Here is an 18,182-nt window from a genome sequence, read left to right on the forward strand (position 1 = left end):
TTACGTAGTAACAAACAATAATAATGTAAAGGAAAATGATAATTATAACAACTTGTCATTTATCCTTTAATCAATCATCTTTAGTTTGATTTTATAATTTATCATTTTGCTTTTAGGAAGTGTTACTATTTGATATTTTTGGGGAATAAAATGAACATCAACCTGACATATTAAATTTTCTAATAAATAAATAATCGTTGGTGAAGGGATAAATAAATTTTAAAAGGCTGAAAAAAGTGAACAAATATTCTAATTCTAACATGTAGAAAGTTCAGCCCTACCTTTTACTTTACATATATCATTCTAAAGTTTCCCATTTAAATGTATCATAGGTAATTATTAAAATAAAAAATTAAAGGGAGAATGTATCATATTGGACAACAATTCAACTTATTATATATTATATATACTTGAAAGAGAAAAATATTATACAAAATTGTTTAGTTTGTTTGAGTGCTTTTTTAAAAATCAACATACCAGAGTGATGAAGTTCAATTTGAAACTACATTTATATTCCAATCGCAATGTCGAGAAACACATCTATTACTTCAAGAAAAGTATTTACAACTAGCAGTAAACTTGAGAATCTCTGCATACTTCATATTGAATATGAGTAGTTAATTTATTATGTAGTTATCTATGTCTTTGGAAATAAAAGAGGCTCAAGTCTAGTCATATTCCTCTATCGGTCGTCCGGCACATCCTTGAACCCATGACAAAAGTTTATTAATTCTTGTCTTCTTTTCCTGGTTCACTTTGCACATCAAGGTGCGATAAAGTTTTTAAGGTCTTTATGTCCTTACAATGACATACCAAATTTGAATTTTGTCTTCAAGAGATGATAGTATAGATCTTTAAGGATTTTTTTTATTGTACCTTTAACAATTTCAGTAGAGAAAACTAGCATGAATACTCAATTAGCTAGCGAGTGTTATTTTATTTGTACTAACAAATATTTATAACAATAACTTTGCAGAAACATAAACAACAAAGTTTAAAACATGTACTACAAACAACAATTAATAACAAAAGCATAAATAAATGACTGTAAAAAAAACATACCAGAATTTGTAACAATATAATGAAGCAGAATGGAAAACATTGAGCCCACTGAATGCACAATGTCCGCTTAAGAAAATTATTCTCCTCTAGTTATCAAGGTTTAAAGGAGTAGATCCTCTCAGGATAGAATGATTCTATTCACTAGTATATTGATACAAAAATAATGGTGTCAGTTAGCCACTCTACAGGAGCAAAGTACACAAATATTTAATTGTGCAAAATAAGAAGTAGTTCAGAATTTTTGTTGTTTTAAAATGAGAGGAAATTGCTTTATATATAGACAACAAAGGATAGTGTGAACAAATACTTATTGTGCCTTATTAGAAAGGTCACAACTCTTTGGAAAAGTTACAATCTTTCAAAAAGGTCACAACCTTTCATAAAAATCACATTTTTTCATTAAAGTAGCAACTCTTCATAAAAGTCACAACTTTTCATAAAAGTCTAACTTTTCATACAAGTCACAATTTTTCATAAAAGTCGCAACTTTTTATGAAAGGAGAAGGCTAGTTTTGAAAATAAATAAATTAAAAGGGAATCCTGATTTGTGGTGGCGCCACGTAGACGGACCTAGGATTCTCTTCTTTATATATATATATATATATCAGCTTCATTTCATCCAAATTATCGGCTGGCCATTTCAAAATCGTCTATACATTTAGAGAAAACAACAAAGTGGCAGACTCTTTAGCAAACTTCGGCTGCGATTCTCAGTTTGACTAATACAATGTTCTGCTGACTTGCACTGATAGACCCCTATTGTATTGGAATTAGGCACACATCTTTTTATTGTTGTCAATGAATCTCTTCCATGTTCATTCTACTCTATGTTAGAACACTTCCGTGAATGTTATTCTGATCTTAGTGGTCTTATTCTTTGTCCCGTGCTAGGAAGCATATATATATATATAATGCACATATGTTAACATGTTGTAAAACTTTTTAATTTTTATTTTGTTGACTTTTTTTTCCTTTTCTATTTTAAGCATAAAATATTACTCTTTTCATCTCAATTATGTGACACACTTTTTTTAGACTACCACAATTCCACAAAAGAATGTTACTTTTCTATATTAAAAAATAATTTTAGTTCATAATTCTCCTTTTCCCTTAATGAATAATTTATAGTCACACAAATGATTAAGGTTTGTTTTAAACCTTTTCCTCCAAAATTATCTTCTTTTTTTGGTCAAAACTTTGGAAACACAACGCCGAGTTTTTCTTACTCGTTGTTCTATTATCTAAATTATTTCAATGTATACGAAAAAAATAGTTTAGACCATGATAATTTAAATCTTATCGAGAATGTAAATTTACAAAATAAAATACATGTTTGCATTAAAGAACGACACTGAAATCTCATATGATTTCGCTGGTCTTTTTAATTTTTTATTGTTGTGAGACAAAATTTTAACATAAGACCTCGTTTCTATTACTGAAATTATGTATGTGAAAAAATTTTAGTCACTTTTTAGCGTGAAGTATTAATATATATAAATAACTATGTCATCATTAACTGTATTTAGAATATGAAAATTCACCGAGTGCAATTATAGAGGCTATTGTTGAATTTTTTTCGTTGCCCCAAGTTGTCATTTTTTTTTTTTGGATTCATTTGTCTTTATAAACTCAAAAAGACGAATAAACGAACCGAAGTCTGAAGTTGATATTTACAAGGTAAGAAATAGGTTAAATATTTTATTGATTTAATAAACACGTTTATTTAAAAGGTGATGCGAGGTATAACCTTTAAATCATGTATCCAGTATTGCTTGACATCTATGTTTTGGACCACAAATACCCTTTAAATGTTATTCTTGTTACTAGACCTGACATGGTAGTCCACCTAGGCAGTCCAATATGACAAAAATTTCTTCCCTCTCAATCATGTTATTCTTCCTTGTTGAGCTCAATCACAAAAAAAGTCTCAAAAAATTATTCATCCATTGTTCTTGTTTGAGTTGTTGTTAGGAATTTGAAACTCAAATTTCAAAGTATGCTGAAGTTTGTTTGAGGTTGTAGCTGCAAAATGCAAGAGCGGGGGGTGGGGGGATTACTCCTTTTTCGTTTTTTTCTTTTAGGACAGTCGACTGTTATCAGTAGATGTAAGAAGACAGTAATGATAGTGGATAAAGTAAACTTGACACCAGTGTTTGAAAAGACTCTGTTGGGACTTGCCTCGGGGCTCGCCCTGGGGCTGGACTCTAGCAAAACGCCTTAAGACTCAAGTGTGGACTTAGTTCTATAAGACTTACGTCCTAAGTGTCCGACTATACGCCCAACGCCCAACGCCCAACGCTCAAGGCTCGCCTAACAGATCTTAGACAAATTATGCGTTAAAATCTTTAGTTAACATTGTTGACCCTCATAATTCTTGAATAAATGAATGATACTTCATAATTTTTAATCTATAGAGATAAGAAGATTGAGAGTAACTCAAATAACAAATTGTAGTATCACATCTTTACTATTTGATAACATTGTGAAGGTGATTATACATTACGTAACATTTCTTTTATAAATATGTAATGAAATTTTATTACTTTTTCACTTATCATTGTTCTTCATGGTTTAATCATAAATCTCAAAGTTATCATATTTTATTTAGCTATTTGAAAGTAATTTTATTTTTATTCATCATTGAGTGATGTTTTTATTATAATACTAGTAAGTTTTGTTTATTATTTTCTTTTAGGGAGGTGAATTGTATAATATGATAAAAAAAATATTTTTATAAATAATGATTCTTTTATTATAAAAAAGTTAAGATATTAGATTATTTATACTTGTATAATCATGTTAAAAGTTTTAATTTCTATGAGTTTCACTAATCATGTTTGTAATTATTTCCAACTTTGATGTATTTTTATTATTTTGTGTTATTATATTATTATACTATATTATAATTAAAAATTTAAAGATCCATAGGCTTACGCCCCACGTCTCGAGGCCCACGCCTCGTCCTAAACTAAGTAAAACGCCTCGTCTCACGGCCCCGCTTTTTAAAACACTGCTTGACACAAAATGTTTTTATACTGATTGAGATCCAGAATGAATCTTACGTTTAGTCCCCTTGGGTTGCAAGGGTGTTCTCTTTAAGCCTTTTGAACTGAGAAGTGTGTACATGATTTGAATGTAGTTCGTAAGTCTACACTCGAACTTTTTCTTCTCTTTTTTTTTTCTTTTTGATACAAAGCCTCACCAACAATATTTTTTTTTTCTCTCTTTTTTGTTTACACAGTAGAACGCTAAGTAATAGCATGCTTCATTAAAAGTAGAGTAAAGAAGATGGGATGATTCAGATTATTTGTATTTGAGTGCTGACTCTTGAATATATAGAGTGGGGACAACTGATTTGGTCTTCATGAAGAGATGGCAACCCAAGAGTATATTGATCCTTCGAAAAAGGCAGTAGATGATCATATTTCCAAGAATAAGGTTTAAGGCAGATTTGAAATGCCAATCTTGACCTTGATTTAAGATGATGATGATCTTCCTTTGATTTTTTTTTTAATGAGTGGATAGGATTGATATGATCTTCTTTTTCCTCCTTAAGTGTCGAGATTTCCTTGATTTCTTGTATCTTGGATTACTGGTGATTTAAAGGGTTACTTGATATCTTGATACCATTCTTTGTTCCTTGACTTGAGCCTCTTGATTAGATCTCCTTAACTTCTGCCTGTGATTGAGTTTTCTTCTTGAGTCTTTATTTTGATATCAATCAGATCTTTTTTTTTTTTGATGTATTAATTTCTTGCAGATATAATTGTTTTTCATTAAAATCTTACACTAACAATCTCTCCTTTTTTTATGTTGATAATACTTAATTTAGAGATACTTCCCTGACTTGTGGTCGACTTGAACATCTGTCAGAATGAGCACTATGATTGAGTCAACTTGGAAGACAATATACTTGTATACTTGTCTCCCCCTTAATGTTATGCCTCTTCAGGAGGGTTACATGATTCATTGTACCTGTTAAACAATCTTCAAATAGGGATATGTCTCCCCCTTAATTTTGCACATCCTTTGTACCTATTAAATAATATTCATATAGGGATATGTCTCCCCCTTAATATCACACATTCTTTGTACCTGTTAAATAATATTCATATAGGGATATGTATCCCCCTTAGTAGGTGTTGGTCTTTAGAGCATTTTAATATTATTATTATATTATAATAGTGTTAGCAATCTGTGTTATATACCCAACAAATAGCTCATCATATTTTATCTCAAAAGGCTGTTTAATTTCTCCTCCTTGGTGCTGCCTTGGTCATTGGTGTCAGAAGTTCAGTAATGCATATTTTGTTAAGCTTTATTATAATTAAACATTTGGTATAAACGTTCCAGTGAACGTTGGCAAATGGTCAAAGTGTAACATTGCACGTTGGTGCATTTGTTACCCCTCACCTTTATTTCATTCCTTTACTCCTCTGTTATACCTTGTAATCTATGTGACCTTTAGGTCATTATTTTCACTATTTACTACCCCATTATCTTCTTATTCATTGCTAGGAAGATTTCATCAACTCTAAATAGTGGTCTTCATTTGGTTTAGATACACAAGAAAAATATAGAGTGCATAAAGTTTGTCAAAAAGAGAGTTATTATTAGTTGAAGGGAGGTGTTCTTTTTGTGGAGTTTTGGACTCAACTCTTGTCCAAAGTTTGTTGAGTTACACTTTGTGATTATGCTGTTGTATCCTGAAGGGGACAAGTCAAGAGAACTACTGCTGTACCGGTGAAAAACATTTGCTGCAGTGGGCTTGAATCTCCTTAAAGAGAGTAAGATATCTGTGCCTCGGCCTGAAGAAATTTTCATTTCTTCATTTTATTCTCAATTGTAATCTTGTAATTTTGTTATCTTGTAATTTTTCACTGACAATTTTAAGGTGATTCAATAATGGCTACAATTGAAAAATCCCCGGATGTCAAGATGGGAGATCTTAACAAGTCATTTCGGTTCAATGGCAACCATTTCAAGACTTTCACCATGGCTACAATTGAAAAAAATGCGGATGTCAAGATGGGAGACCTTAACAAGCCATTTCGGTTCAATGGTAACCATTATAAGCGATGGAAGGGTAAAGTACTTTTCTACTTAAGTCTTCTCAATGTTTCTTATGTGTTAGCTAAGAAGAATTCTAATAAAGTAGACATCACCTATATGAATGATGATGAAATTATTTCTCATCTAGAGAAAGTGGAAAAGTACGATGGTGATTCCTATAAGTGTCGGTATTATATTCTTAATTCTCTATTTGATAATTTTATGATTATTATGATAGAACTTACTCTAGTGCAAAGAAAATTTGGAAAGCATTGCAAAGTAAGTATGATACCGAAGAGGCTGGAGCGAAAAAATATGTGGCTAGTAGATTTTTTCGTTTTCAAATGGTGGACAACAAATTAGTGGTATACCAAGCTCAAGACTTTATAATGATTGTTGGAGAGCTCAGGTCCGATGAGATAAAATTGTAGATAACCTTATTGTTTGTGACATAATAGATAAACTTCCACCTTCTTGGAAGGAATTTCAAAAAACTATGCACCACAAAACAAAAGGAAACCTCTCTTGAGACGTTGATAATGAAAATACGCATGGAAGAAGAGGCAAAGGGGCCAAGATGCACTTTTACAATCAAAAGAGAGCAACATCACAACAAAGGTAAATTTAATTACTTCAAATAATGCTACTCCTGAATCTCACAAAAATACTTCTTTGAAGCCTAAGAAGAAAAAATTCAAGAAAAATAATGGTATACCTCCCAAGAAAAATAATGGTGAAAATAACCAAGCACAAAATCAACTAGTTCAAGATAAGGGACCGTGTTTTGTTTGTGGCAAGAGTGGGCATATTGCTCGATTTTGCAGATTTCGGAAACGTGGTCCTAACCCTCAGGCAAACGTTACCGAAGAACCTTTTGTGGCGGTGATTACCGACATAAACATGGTTGAGAGTGTTGATGGATAGTGGGTTGATTCTGGTGCAAACCGTCATGTCTATTATGACAGACTGGTTTAAAAAATATACTCATTTTGAGGAGCCCAAAACCATCATGCTTGGTGATTCTCACACTACTCAAGTGCTTGAAACCGGAGAAGTCGAATTGTTCTTTACTTCTAGAAGGGTATTAACTTTGAAAGATGTACTTTATAGTTCTTACATGAAAAAAAATTGATGTCTAGTTTTCTTCTTAATAAAACAGGTTTTAAATAGATTATTGAATCTGATCAGTATGTAATTGTGAAAAAAGGTATTTTTGTGGGAAAGGATATGCTTGTGATGGGATGTTCAAAATGAATGATGAAATGAATAAAGTTTCTACTTATGTTTACATTCTTTTTTCTACTAATTTTTGGCATGCTCGTTTGTGTCATATTAATGATCGTTATGTTGGAATCATGAGTAGTTTAGGATTAATCTCAATGGTTAAACATAATTTTGAAAAGTGTGAGGCTTGTAGTAAAGCCAAAATCACTAAAAGGCCTCATTTTCAAGTTGAAAGAAAAACAAATTTGTTAGAATTAGTTCATACTGATGTTTGTGAACTTGGAGAAATTTTAACTCGTGGAGGTAATAGGTATTTTATCACTTTCATTGATGATTTTTCTAAGTTTATATATGTTTACTTGATGAAAATAAAAGTGATGCTTTTGAAAATTTTAAAACTTATCTTCATGAGGTTGAAAATCAGTTTAGGTAGAAAATAAAAGAATTAGAAGTGATAGAGGCCGTGAATATGAGTCAAATGAGTTTAATTCTTTTATTAGATTATTGAGAATAATTCATGAAACTACTCCTCCTTATTTTCCTTCATCTAATGGTATAACGGAAAGGAAAAATAGAACTTTAGTTGAATTGACTAATGTCATGTATATTGACTCACATGCACCTTTAAATTTATGGAGTGAAGCTATTTTAACTATTTGTTATGTGTTGAATCGTGTGCCTCATAAAAAGTCTACATTGACACCTTTTTGAATTGTGGAAATGTCACAAGCCAAGTTTGGGATATCTAAGAGTTTGGGGTTGTCTAGCCTTTGTGAGGCTAATGGATCCCAAAATTATAAAATTGGGTAAGAAAGTTACTACTTGTGTTTTTCTTGGTTATGCTTCAAATAGTACAATCTATAGATTTTTTAATCTTGAAGATAATATTGTGATAGAATCGGGTGATGCTATTTTTCATGAGAATAAATTCCTTTTTGATTCTAAAAATAGTGGGGGTCAAAGATTGAACAAAATATTTTGTCACTACCTAGTTCTTCTACTTCTACTTTTAAAAATAAAGAAATTGATGATTTTGAGTTAAGAAGAAATAAAAGAGCTAGAGTAGAAAAAAATTTGGTCCTGATTTTTATGTGTTTAATGTTGGAGATGACCCTCTCACTTTGAAAGAAGTTTTATGTTCACATGATTCTATTTTTTTGAAAGAGGTTGTAAATGATGAAATGAAATCACTAATTTCTAATAAAACTTGAAAGTTAGTTGATTTACAACCGGGTTGTAAAACAATTGGTTGCAAATGAGTCTTAAGAAAAAAGTTGAAACCGGATGGATCTATTGATAAATATAAGGCTAAACTAGTTGCAAAAGGTTTTAAACAACTAGAAGACCTAGAATATTTTGATACTTTTTCTACGGCAACAAGAATTACATCCGTAAGACTTTTAATTGCTATGACTGCAATTTTTGATTTGCAAATTCATCAAATGGATGTAAAAACTGCTTTTCTAAATGAAGACCTAAATGAGGAAATTTATATGGATCAACCCGAATATTTTATTGAAGCAGGCCAATAAAACAAAGTGTGTAAACTTACTAAATTTCTATATGGATTGAAACATGCACCTAAGCAGTGACATGAAAAGTTTGCATGATTGATAATGAGTTTAAAATAAATGAGTGTGATAAGTGCATAAGTCTTGCAATAATTCACATGTTATTATTTGCCTATATGTTGATGATTTATTGATCTTCGGTTCTAACATGAATGTTATTGATGAAGCTAGAAAATATTTTTAGAAGCCATTTTGATATGAAAGATCTTGGTGAGGCAAATTTTATTCTTGGAATAAAAATAACAAGAACATGTGATGAAATTTTCCTTGACCAGTCACATTATGTTGAGAAAATTTAAAAAAAATATAACTTTCTTGATTGCTAGCATGTTGCAACTTCTTTCGATTCAAGTGTTCACTTATTTCCTGTTGAAAGTGAAAATGATGTAATAAATCAAAAGAAAAATGCTAGCTTAATTGGAAGTTTGAGATATGTGACTAATTGCACTAGGTTTGATATTGCTTATGCAGTATGTGTACTTAGCAGGTTTACAAGCAAGCCAGGTAATGAACATTGACACTATAACAAGAGTTATGAGATATTTAATTGGAACAAAAAATTGTGATTTGTTCTATAGAAAATATCATGTTGTACTTGAAGGCTTTTCTGTTGTTGATTGGAACACCTTATCAGGTGATTCATGTTCTACCACTGGTTATATATTTACTTTGGGTGGTGGTGCTATTTGTTGGAGATAAAAAAAAACAAACGATAATTGCTAACTCTAACATGGAGGCTGAACTAATTGTTTTAGCTTCAGCTAGTGAGGAAGCGAATTGGTTGAGAGATTTATTATTTCAAATACCTTATTTTGAAAAACCAATTCCTCCTATTTAAATTCATTGTGATAGCACTGCTGCAATTGGTAGAGTTCAAAATCGGTATTACAACGGTAAATCCATATATATAAGGAGGAAATACAGTAATGTAAGACCGTATTTGACAAGTGGTATCATTAATGTTGATTATGTCAAATCTTGTGATAGTCTTGCAGATCCTCTTACTAAGGCCTTAATGAGAGAAAAAAATCTGAAGCACATCAAGGGGGATGGGATTGAAGCCTATAAATCTTTGAGTCATATATGAGGAAACCCAACCTGGGGACTAGAGATCCTATAACCAGGTTCAAAGGAAAAAACTAATCATATGATGACTTGTTGTGAAAAAATGCACTATTTTTTTAATTCCCTCCCTATGATGTGAGTGCGTTGTTTCCTGTAGTAATTGTGAAGGTTGAGTTTACAAAACTCTTAATGAAAATCTGTAGCCCGTATGGGTGGAATGTTAAACTTACAGGAGCACTCTCGATAGATATCACCTATGTGAGTGTGGAGTAGGTCGCTTCCTATGAGAATTGTGCTTATTTTCAGAAGCACTCATGAAACCGGGATAGCACAAGGTCGTAACGTGTTGGCTTTTAAAGCTCATGTCAACACCTTGATTATTATGTGTGGGCAGTGATATTTTATTTCCCTTAAGTAGTCATAGTTCAAGTCTGAGACCACTACGACTCTGAAGTAAAAGTTATTTCACTAAGTGAAGGTTCAATGCAGAGCACACTTTCATTATGTATAGTAATCTTCCTTCAACTGCTACTCTCTGGATTATTATTAAAATGAGTGGGAGATTGTTGATCTTTAGAGCATTTTAATATTATTATTATATTATAATAGCTCATCATATTTTATCTCAAAAGGCTGTTTAATTTCTCCTTCTTGGTGCTGCCTTGGTCATTGGTGTCAGAGGTTTAGTAATGCATATTTTGTTAGGCTTTATTGCAATCAAACATTTGGTATAAACGTACGTTGGCAAATGGTCAAAGTGTAACATTTGCACGTTGGTGTGTTTGTTACCCCTCACCTTAATTTCATTCTTTTTTAATCCTCCATTATACTTTGTAACCATGTAACCTCTAGGCCATTTATCTTCACTATTTACTACCCTATTATCTTCCTATTCATTGCTAGGAAGATTTCATCCACTATAAGTAGTGGTGATCTTCATTTGGTTTAGATACACAAGAAAAATATAGAGTGCATAAAATTTGTCAAAAAAATAGTTCTTATTAGTTGAAGGGAAGTGTTCTTTTTGTGGAGCTTTGAACTCAACTCTTGTCCAGAGTTTGTTGAGTTACACTTTGTGATTAGGCTGTTGTATCTTGGAGGGGACAAGTCAAGAGGACTACTGCTGGACCGGTGAAAAATATTTGTTGAAATGGGCTTGAATCTCCTTAAAGAGAGCGAGATATCTGCACCTCAGCCTGAAGAAATTTTCATTTCTTCACTTTATTTTTAATTGTAATCTTATAATTTTGTTATCTTGTAATTTTTCACTAACACTAGGATACTTAATCAAGTATCATATAACCAAGGGATGTTCCTGCATGCAAAAAATATTTTCCTGCCAATATTTTCTCCCCCTTTTGCATTAGCAAAAAGGAAAGATGAGGGAACAAGCATCATAGCAAAATAAAGTTTAGAGGGCAACAGAGCCCAAAAACACCAAAAGAAGCATAGAGTACTATCAGCAAAGAGATTGTATAAAACTTTGTGTGTTAACTATAGCAGTTCACATAGCTTCAAACTTGGTAGCAATTTTGACAGCCTCTTTCACAATCTGATCCAGTTTGAGACGAACACGAGCAACATCAGCACTAGTCTCTTAAGTAACCCCCCTTACCTTGCCCATCTAAAAGTACGTAGCAAACAGTAGGTCTTTGAACGAGTCAAGGCGAGCATCCATATCAGTAATCTTTACCATGATATCACTTAACTAAGTTGCAAATATGGTTGAGTACCCAACTTTGCATCCATGTCCCCATGTTTAATAAGGGATGCATTAAGTTTCTCAGAGCAAATAAAAAAACTTCCCTACAAAAAGGGGTCTCACTTTCCTCAAGAAAACATACGTAAGAAATAGTGAAAAAGAGATATTCAAAAAGTTTCTGATTTTCTCCCCAATAACATCTACAACCCAGACATTTAAATTTGTGACATAATCTTTGTTTCCTAGTGAATCAAAGTGGACTTTGGAGCAAATCTTTCTAGCTTTTGAATTCTCACTCCGCTGCACACACATCAAGTATTATGTCTTGATTAAAGACTTACATAAATAAATAAATTGCAGATACGTTAAGACTTTAGTAGCCCAACATTCACTATCATATAATATTTTTGGTCTCGTAGTTGTTCTATAGAACTTACCCTTAACTTTGATAGACAACCTTTTATCATATAACAATCCGATAGCACTTCTCTAAAGTTTCTATCGTTTACATAAGTGCGGATGTCTAAAATATTCTCCCCATCTCTCCTTGATCTCGTTATCTCCTGGTTTACACATTTCTTTCCCTCGGACTTACTAGTAACCTTTTTAGCTTCCCTCTTAGCTTTTTTTGTATTCTTCAAAAGCTTCTCCATCCTCTGCTTTACAATTTCTATAACACTCATTTTTAGCTTTAATGACTCTGTGTACCTAGTCATTCCACTATTAAAGGATAGGAATTCAAGTTATTAAAATATTTTCATCTTATTGAACAAAAATGGTAGCAATGTTCCTTCATTGATCAATGTGTTCCATCAAAAGTGTAAACATGCATCCAAAAGCTACCAAGCATTCAATTGAATGACATCATACTAACAAAAAGGACATGCTTCTAAAGTGCCAAGAATAATGTTCTATTCTAAAAATACATTTGAATAATATTAAATTAAACCATACAAGAAACACAAAATTGATTCACAGTTGACGTGGAGATGCCTAAATATAGGGTTCAGCTAGTTACATATTACAAGGCATAGAAAAAGAAAAAAATAATTAGCCCAAAGACTCATTCAGTGGCAATTTCCATCTTTCTTCTACCTTTAGGACAATTTGTTACCTCATAAAACTTCCAAGCAGTGATGCAAGAAAACCTATAAAGATCAGCTTCATTGTTTTCGTCAACGATGGTGCACTAGAGAAATTTACTCTCCGAGCTTGGTCCCTGTGAAAGTGTGAGATACTGTAAGAGTACTTAATAACTTCAATTGTCAAAAAAGGCTATACATTTCCCTGCAGACACTAACATTCTGAAATATTCAGTAGAAGATTCTTTTTCACTAGTTTATGCGAAAGATAAGAACTACGGAGAAAACTCACTCTGGTATGACTAAGCAGTATAACAATAAGAGATAAGACATATATCTTACTTCTGTAAAGGTGACAGTGCACCACAAAAGATGGTGTTTGCTGGAACGGGAAGCTCTGAGTTCTCCGGATTCACCACACTAACATAAGTTTCTTGACCAAGGTACCATGAATCAAGGTTTTGAGCACGTAAATTCCAAATTCCAGGATTGTCTAGGAAGACTAAAATAGCAGTCCAAGCACCTGGAAACACCTGCAAGAGAGAAAACTTTCCATTTGTTTATAAATGAAGCAGAAATTTTTAAAACAAGTTATGACAAAGAAGGCAATGAGGTGAGACCAATATTTTGTTTTGAAATAAAAAGGACAAAAGAAATTTTATCTTTGCATGCTTCGAAGCAATTAGCATCTTGGTAGAAATTACAATAAATATTATGGTCACAGATAAATTGGAAAGAATGAACCTCTTTGTGGAATATCTGTTCAAGAGAAGTAGGCAGATAACTTTAACCTGGGTAGTGCATCGAGCAACACCATCCCATTTGTTGTAGGTGCTTCTACTATTCTCCGTCCATAGCCCGTAATCCATGCTATTGTCATTTTCGAGAATGAGAACTTCAGATCTTTTGATTCCAAACTGAAAACAAGTGATTCAGGTAACTGTATGAAAATACACTACTCACCCGACAACAAAAAAGGCGTAGCCATCAAGGTGATAGCTCTGAACAGTTGTATCATTGTTTTGGAATATGATTTCCACGAATGCTTTGTAAGTACCATTAATTACTGACGTATCAACTTTTGCCGGCCTATTCATCATTTTATTGGGGAAGTCAAGCTTGAAAACGCCTGGGATGTTAAATTGCTCAGCAAGTTTTAGAGGTGTTGATGGCGCTAAGTATGAAATACCACTGAGAGTAGTGCGCCATTTCCCCTCTATTAGCTCTGCAGGCCTATTATGAAGGACAAAGACATCAGTCACAGTGATTTCACCATATTTGAAGGATCCTTGGGGGTTTGGCCGTGCCGCACCAGCAGAAACATTCCATCTGCAAAATATTGCAATAATAATTCAGCTAACAGATACTTGAAAATCGACAACCTCACATTTTTCTTTTTGATTTTTATATTTTTTTGGGGAGGGGGTTGAGTTAGAGGAGAGTAAACATCCTGTATCTCTACTTTCCGTAACACATGTCGACAATTTGTTCAGTAAGAAGATGAACAACTTTCCATAACTAATGATGCACACAACTAACTTGGGGAGATAACATAATGTAGCGAAGAATAATTACACTTTCTACAACCTTATGGATCTTGCTTGACTCATTGAGAAAAATGTGTCAGATTCCATAGGAGGGTCTGGAAGAGGACCTGAAGCGGGTCCTTGCGAATTTGAGTAATGCAAGACAGAGACTCCTACCAACTTCGACGAATCAGAAGAATTAACAAAGCGTGGACTAGCAACAATGTAATAATCACTGCTGGCATTTTGATCCATTGTAACCAGGAATGAATATGATTGACCGACGTGGATATCCAAGCTTGTGTAGTTCTGTTGTACTGTGTATGAACCTTCAGTCTCCACAAGAAGAAGGTTATGACTTTGGATTCTGAAATTCAAGCTAGTAGAAACACCAACATTGTGTACTCGAAGGCGGTATGTTTTTCCTGTTATATATAAACATGACAAAAGACATCTGTGATAAAAAGAATTGAAGTATATGTAACTGAATGAAAATTTTCAGGTGCTAATATGTCACTTCCCAATGAACTACTAAGTGACAACATACAGTACATATCATCATCAGAAGAACAGAGGAATTTTTCGAACCCTTACTTGAGTCAAGTACAGGATCTCTCACACAAAAACAATTATACTCAATAGACACTCTTAATCATTCAGTGTTCACAAGATCTTAATCATTCAGATATGGATTCAGATTCAAACGTCTTAATCTTAATGAAAACAAATGAGGCCTTAGTTTCTGGTTTAAGGATTTCCTCAATCTGTGATCCTCTAATGTAAAACAGGCCCTGTGCCCCATAAGTTCAAACTTGAGTAAAGATACAGGTCAAGATTGATGATTAAGCAGAAGGTCAAATTTACCCCTCTACTTTAAAATATTAGTAAGATACTAAGATTCATCCTCCGTTGTATTATGTGGCCAAATTAAACCCCACTGTTAGCAAAGTTTTCAAATATACCCTCAATCTAACAGATTCCCCAAATTTCCCTTTTAATTACCCATAAATCCAGCCTTGCTAAATCCAAAGCAATAGAATTTTGTGTAGTAATCTAAGAGTTAATCCTTTAAAATGCACCTCAAATAATCCTCTATCAATAATAATTACAATTAAACTTTAACAAAAAGTGCCATGCAATGGAATGTAAAAATGTAAAGGTATTAAAATCCGACTATGTACTGAAACAATACAGATAAAGCCCCAACGTGAAATAAGAATGTAATAACCTGGTTCTACATTTACTGTCTGGTAGGCTATACTGCCTGATACAACGGCATTGTCATAATGGTAAGGACCTAGTCCATTGATTAGGATACCATCAGGAGCTCCAAGGCCAACTCCAGTTTCGATTTCTTTTCTGAGTTCCTAATGCCCAAAGCTTTTATAAGTGAGCCACAAAATTGTTAAAGATCTACTTTTTACAAAAATAGGCTGACCTGTTAAAATTTGCAACTAACCTTATGACTCTTTATAAACCAGTCACTAATAAAGAGTGTGATGTCCCCATCTGGTGTCGCAAACGGCAGAGGAATGACATTTCTGTTGTTTATAGTGATACCTCCATATCCACCAGCAGCTCTCTGGAAGCTTAAGGAAGGGAAATAAAAGAAACTGCCTATCTGATCTTTAACTTGAAATTCATATGTCCAATTCCAGCCAGCAGGAATGGGACAATTTGTGCCAGATACACCATCTTGCCATGTATCCTTTCTCTGCTGGATACCATTCCTGCACTTAATAATCATATTTATGTTCATTGCGGCATCTAAGCGCCTGTAGATTCATCATAGTTGGTTTTATTCGTTTACCATGTAAGAAGCATAGGCTCATCAAGATCATTTTTAACATTGACAACCACATTCCAGTTGGTAGTGACATTGAGTATGGGTCCTGGAAATTGACCGTTTATTCCAATCACCTGAAAAGATGTAAATCTTCATATATTACCAACACACATGGGAAAGCTCGAAAGAGATGCAGCTAATTCTCCTAAAGAAAAGATCTGTTACATGTTGACTGCTATAATCCCACGTTTAGTCTTCAAATTATAGATTGTTGGAATGAAGCGCAAATATTTGAAAACTAGATACTGACCAAAAAAAAACAAACGAGGCACTTGCTAATCACCCAAACAACTCTTTACAATGTGTCAACACTGGTGAAAGTCAAACGATAAGCTAAACTGACTTGCAAATAGTACAGTAGCAGCACAAGTAAACTGGAATTAGCTATTGACTAGATAAAAGCATAAGTCTGTACAAGAACAGGACAGAGTAACTGGTCACTGATCACCTAAAGTCCTATGATGTATTTCAAAGTTCACCAGCAAAAAATTTTGACTTCCAACCCTAAACATCAGGCTCATAGGAGTAGTTCAAATTAGCAACAGCTTTAAGCACTTCAAAGTACGAAATGGTGTGATTCAATTATTGATATAATATGACACCTGGACCTAACTCAACCTCAAAAGGTAGTTCATGAGGGGAGGATTGTCAAGTTCATATAAGGAGATTACCCGTCTATTCACCAACCAATGTGGGACTTTAACCCACTCTAACAGAAGAGACCCTTCAAATCCACTATAACAATATAACTTTCTTGCAATCAAATCCAACCAAAAAAAAAAAAACCTATCTCAATTCAGCATCTGAAAATGGGCAGGAACCCAAAGTTAGCTATTTTACACAGTACTAGTATGTAGCCCTTAAAGGCCTAATGGACATCCTTAAAAACATATTCAGGCACCTCTACACAATGCATTTTAGTCACAAATCTTGCAAAATACTGTATTGATTCCAGTTCCCATTGCAACCAAGGGAATTATTCAACACATGTTAAAGTTGGGAAGTGCAATTTAATTAAAAGTAGAGTAGTAAAAAGGAAGTTGATCCAATATATGCATAGAAAGAGAGATGAGAGAGAAAAGAACCTGCTGCTTAACTCCAAGAGGAGAAGCTGTAATGTAGGAAAGAGTCCAGTCAAAATATACATAAGGGTCTTCTGCTAAACAAAGTGTTGTGAAGCAGAGAAGATAGCAATAATATGATAACATTTGATTACAACAATACTATTTATGCAGCTTTCTTGTTATGATGGGTATCCGTAGCTTCGGGATCTTCAGTTTTTTACTTTAGCTTTGCTACTTCTGGTTTCAGCATGTACAATAACATGTGATGTTAGCTTGAGGGTTTGAGGAAGACAGCTTGTATCTCTGAAAGGGTAATGTCAAGGACCCACATCTTTTACTTGTTGTAATCTACAAAATCAAATCCAAATTTTGAAAATTTATTTGTCTTTCTTTTGCTTTAAAAAATTCAATGGCTCACAACATTTCTGGATCTGCAATATTCAAGCACCGTTACGGAATTTTGAGAAACTGAAGTGTAGCTAGAGCAAACTGGGTTTTGAATCTAGCTACTGTTTTTTATAGTTTTATCTTAGAGCTCATTTTTTAGCTAAGATAATATTGATATATCCGAAATCTGCTTCTGGGTGGATGGTCTTGGGAGGTTTTTCACTAATCATTGATGATGTTCTGAATCCACTTGCATTGGGATGTCTTTTTATAATAGCAAATTCAAGTTAATCAATTTGCACGGATATTTTTTCATCACAACATTTTTGCATCTTCTGTAATCATAGTTATTAATGATTGTTATCTATGGTTTTTCTCCAGTAGTTAGTTTAAAATGATTATTTTGATTATCACTTAAATTTCATTATATTATATCGTAAAATTTATGTTATGTTAAAAAGTCTTATTTAATATAACAAGCATGATCATGTTGTTATCATATTATTTTTTTCTTTTCATTTGCTCTTTGCTTATTATCTAACTAGTTTATGAAAACGTGTGTTGTACATCATATAAATTTTATATCGTAAATGATATATTT

At 33.1% G+C, this 18,182-nt stretch overlaps 1 protein-coding gene across 1 annotated transcript; it reads right to left on the bottom strand.

Moving 5' to 3' along the window:
* Positions 1 to 12,543: 12,543 nt before the first annotated feature.
* LOC102579082 (monocopper oxidase-like protein SKU5) lies at positions 12,544 to 17,885 on the bottom strand. Its single transcript, XM_006345653.2, has 9 exons — positions 17,216 to 17,885; positions 16,095 to 16,204; positions 15,744 to 16,014; positions 15,513 to 15,651; positions 14,346 to 14,709; positions 13,722 to 14,087; positions 13,550 to 13,628; positions 13,101 to 13,291; positions 12,544 to 12,895 (listed from the first exon to the last, which is right to left on the bottom strand). Exons 1-9 carry the CDS (start codon positions 17,336 to 17,338, stop codon positions 12,787 to 12,789), a joined length of 1,752 nt encoding a protein of 583 aa, XP_006345715.1. The 5' UTR covers positions 17,339 to 17,885; the 3' UTR covers positions 12,544 to 12,786.
* Positions 17,886 to 18,182: the final 297 nt, after the last annotated feature.

Source organism: Solanum tuberosum, unplaced genomic scaffold (assembly GCF_000226075.1).
Source record: "Solanum tuberosum cultivar DM 1-3 516 R44 unplaced genomic scaffold, SolTub_3.0 scf00071, whole genome shotgun sequence".
Taxonomy (NCBI): Eukaryota; Viridiplantae; Streptophyta; class Magnoliopsida; order Solanales; family Solanaceae; genus Solanum; species Solanum tuberosum.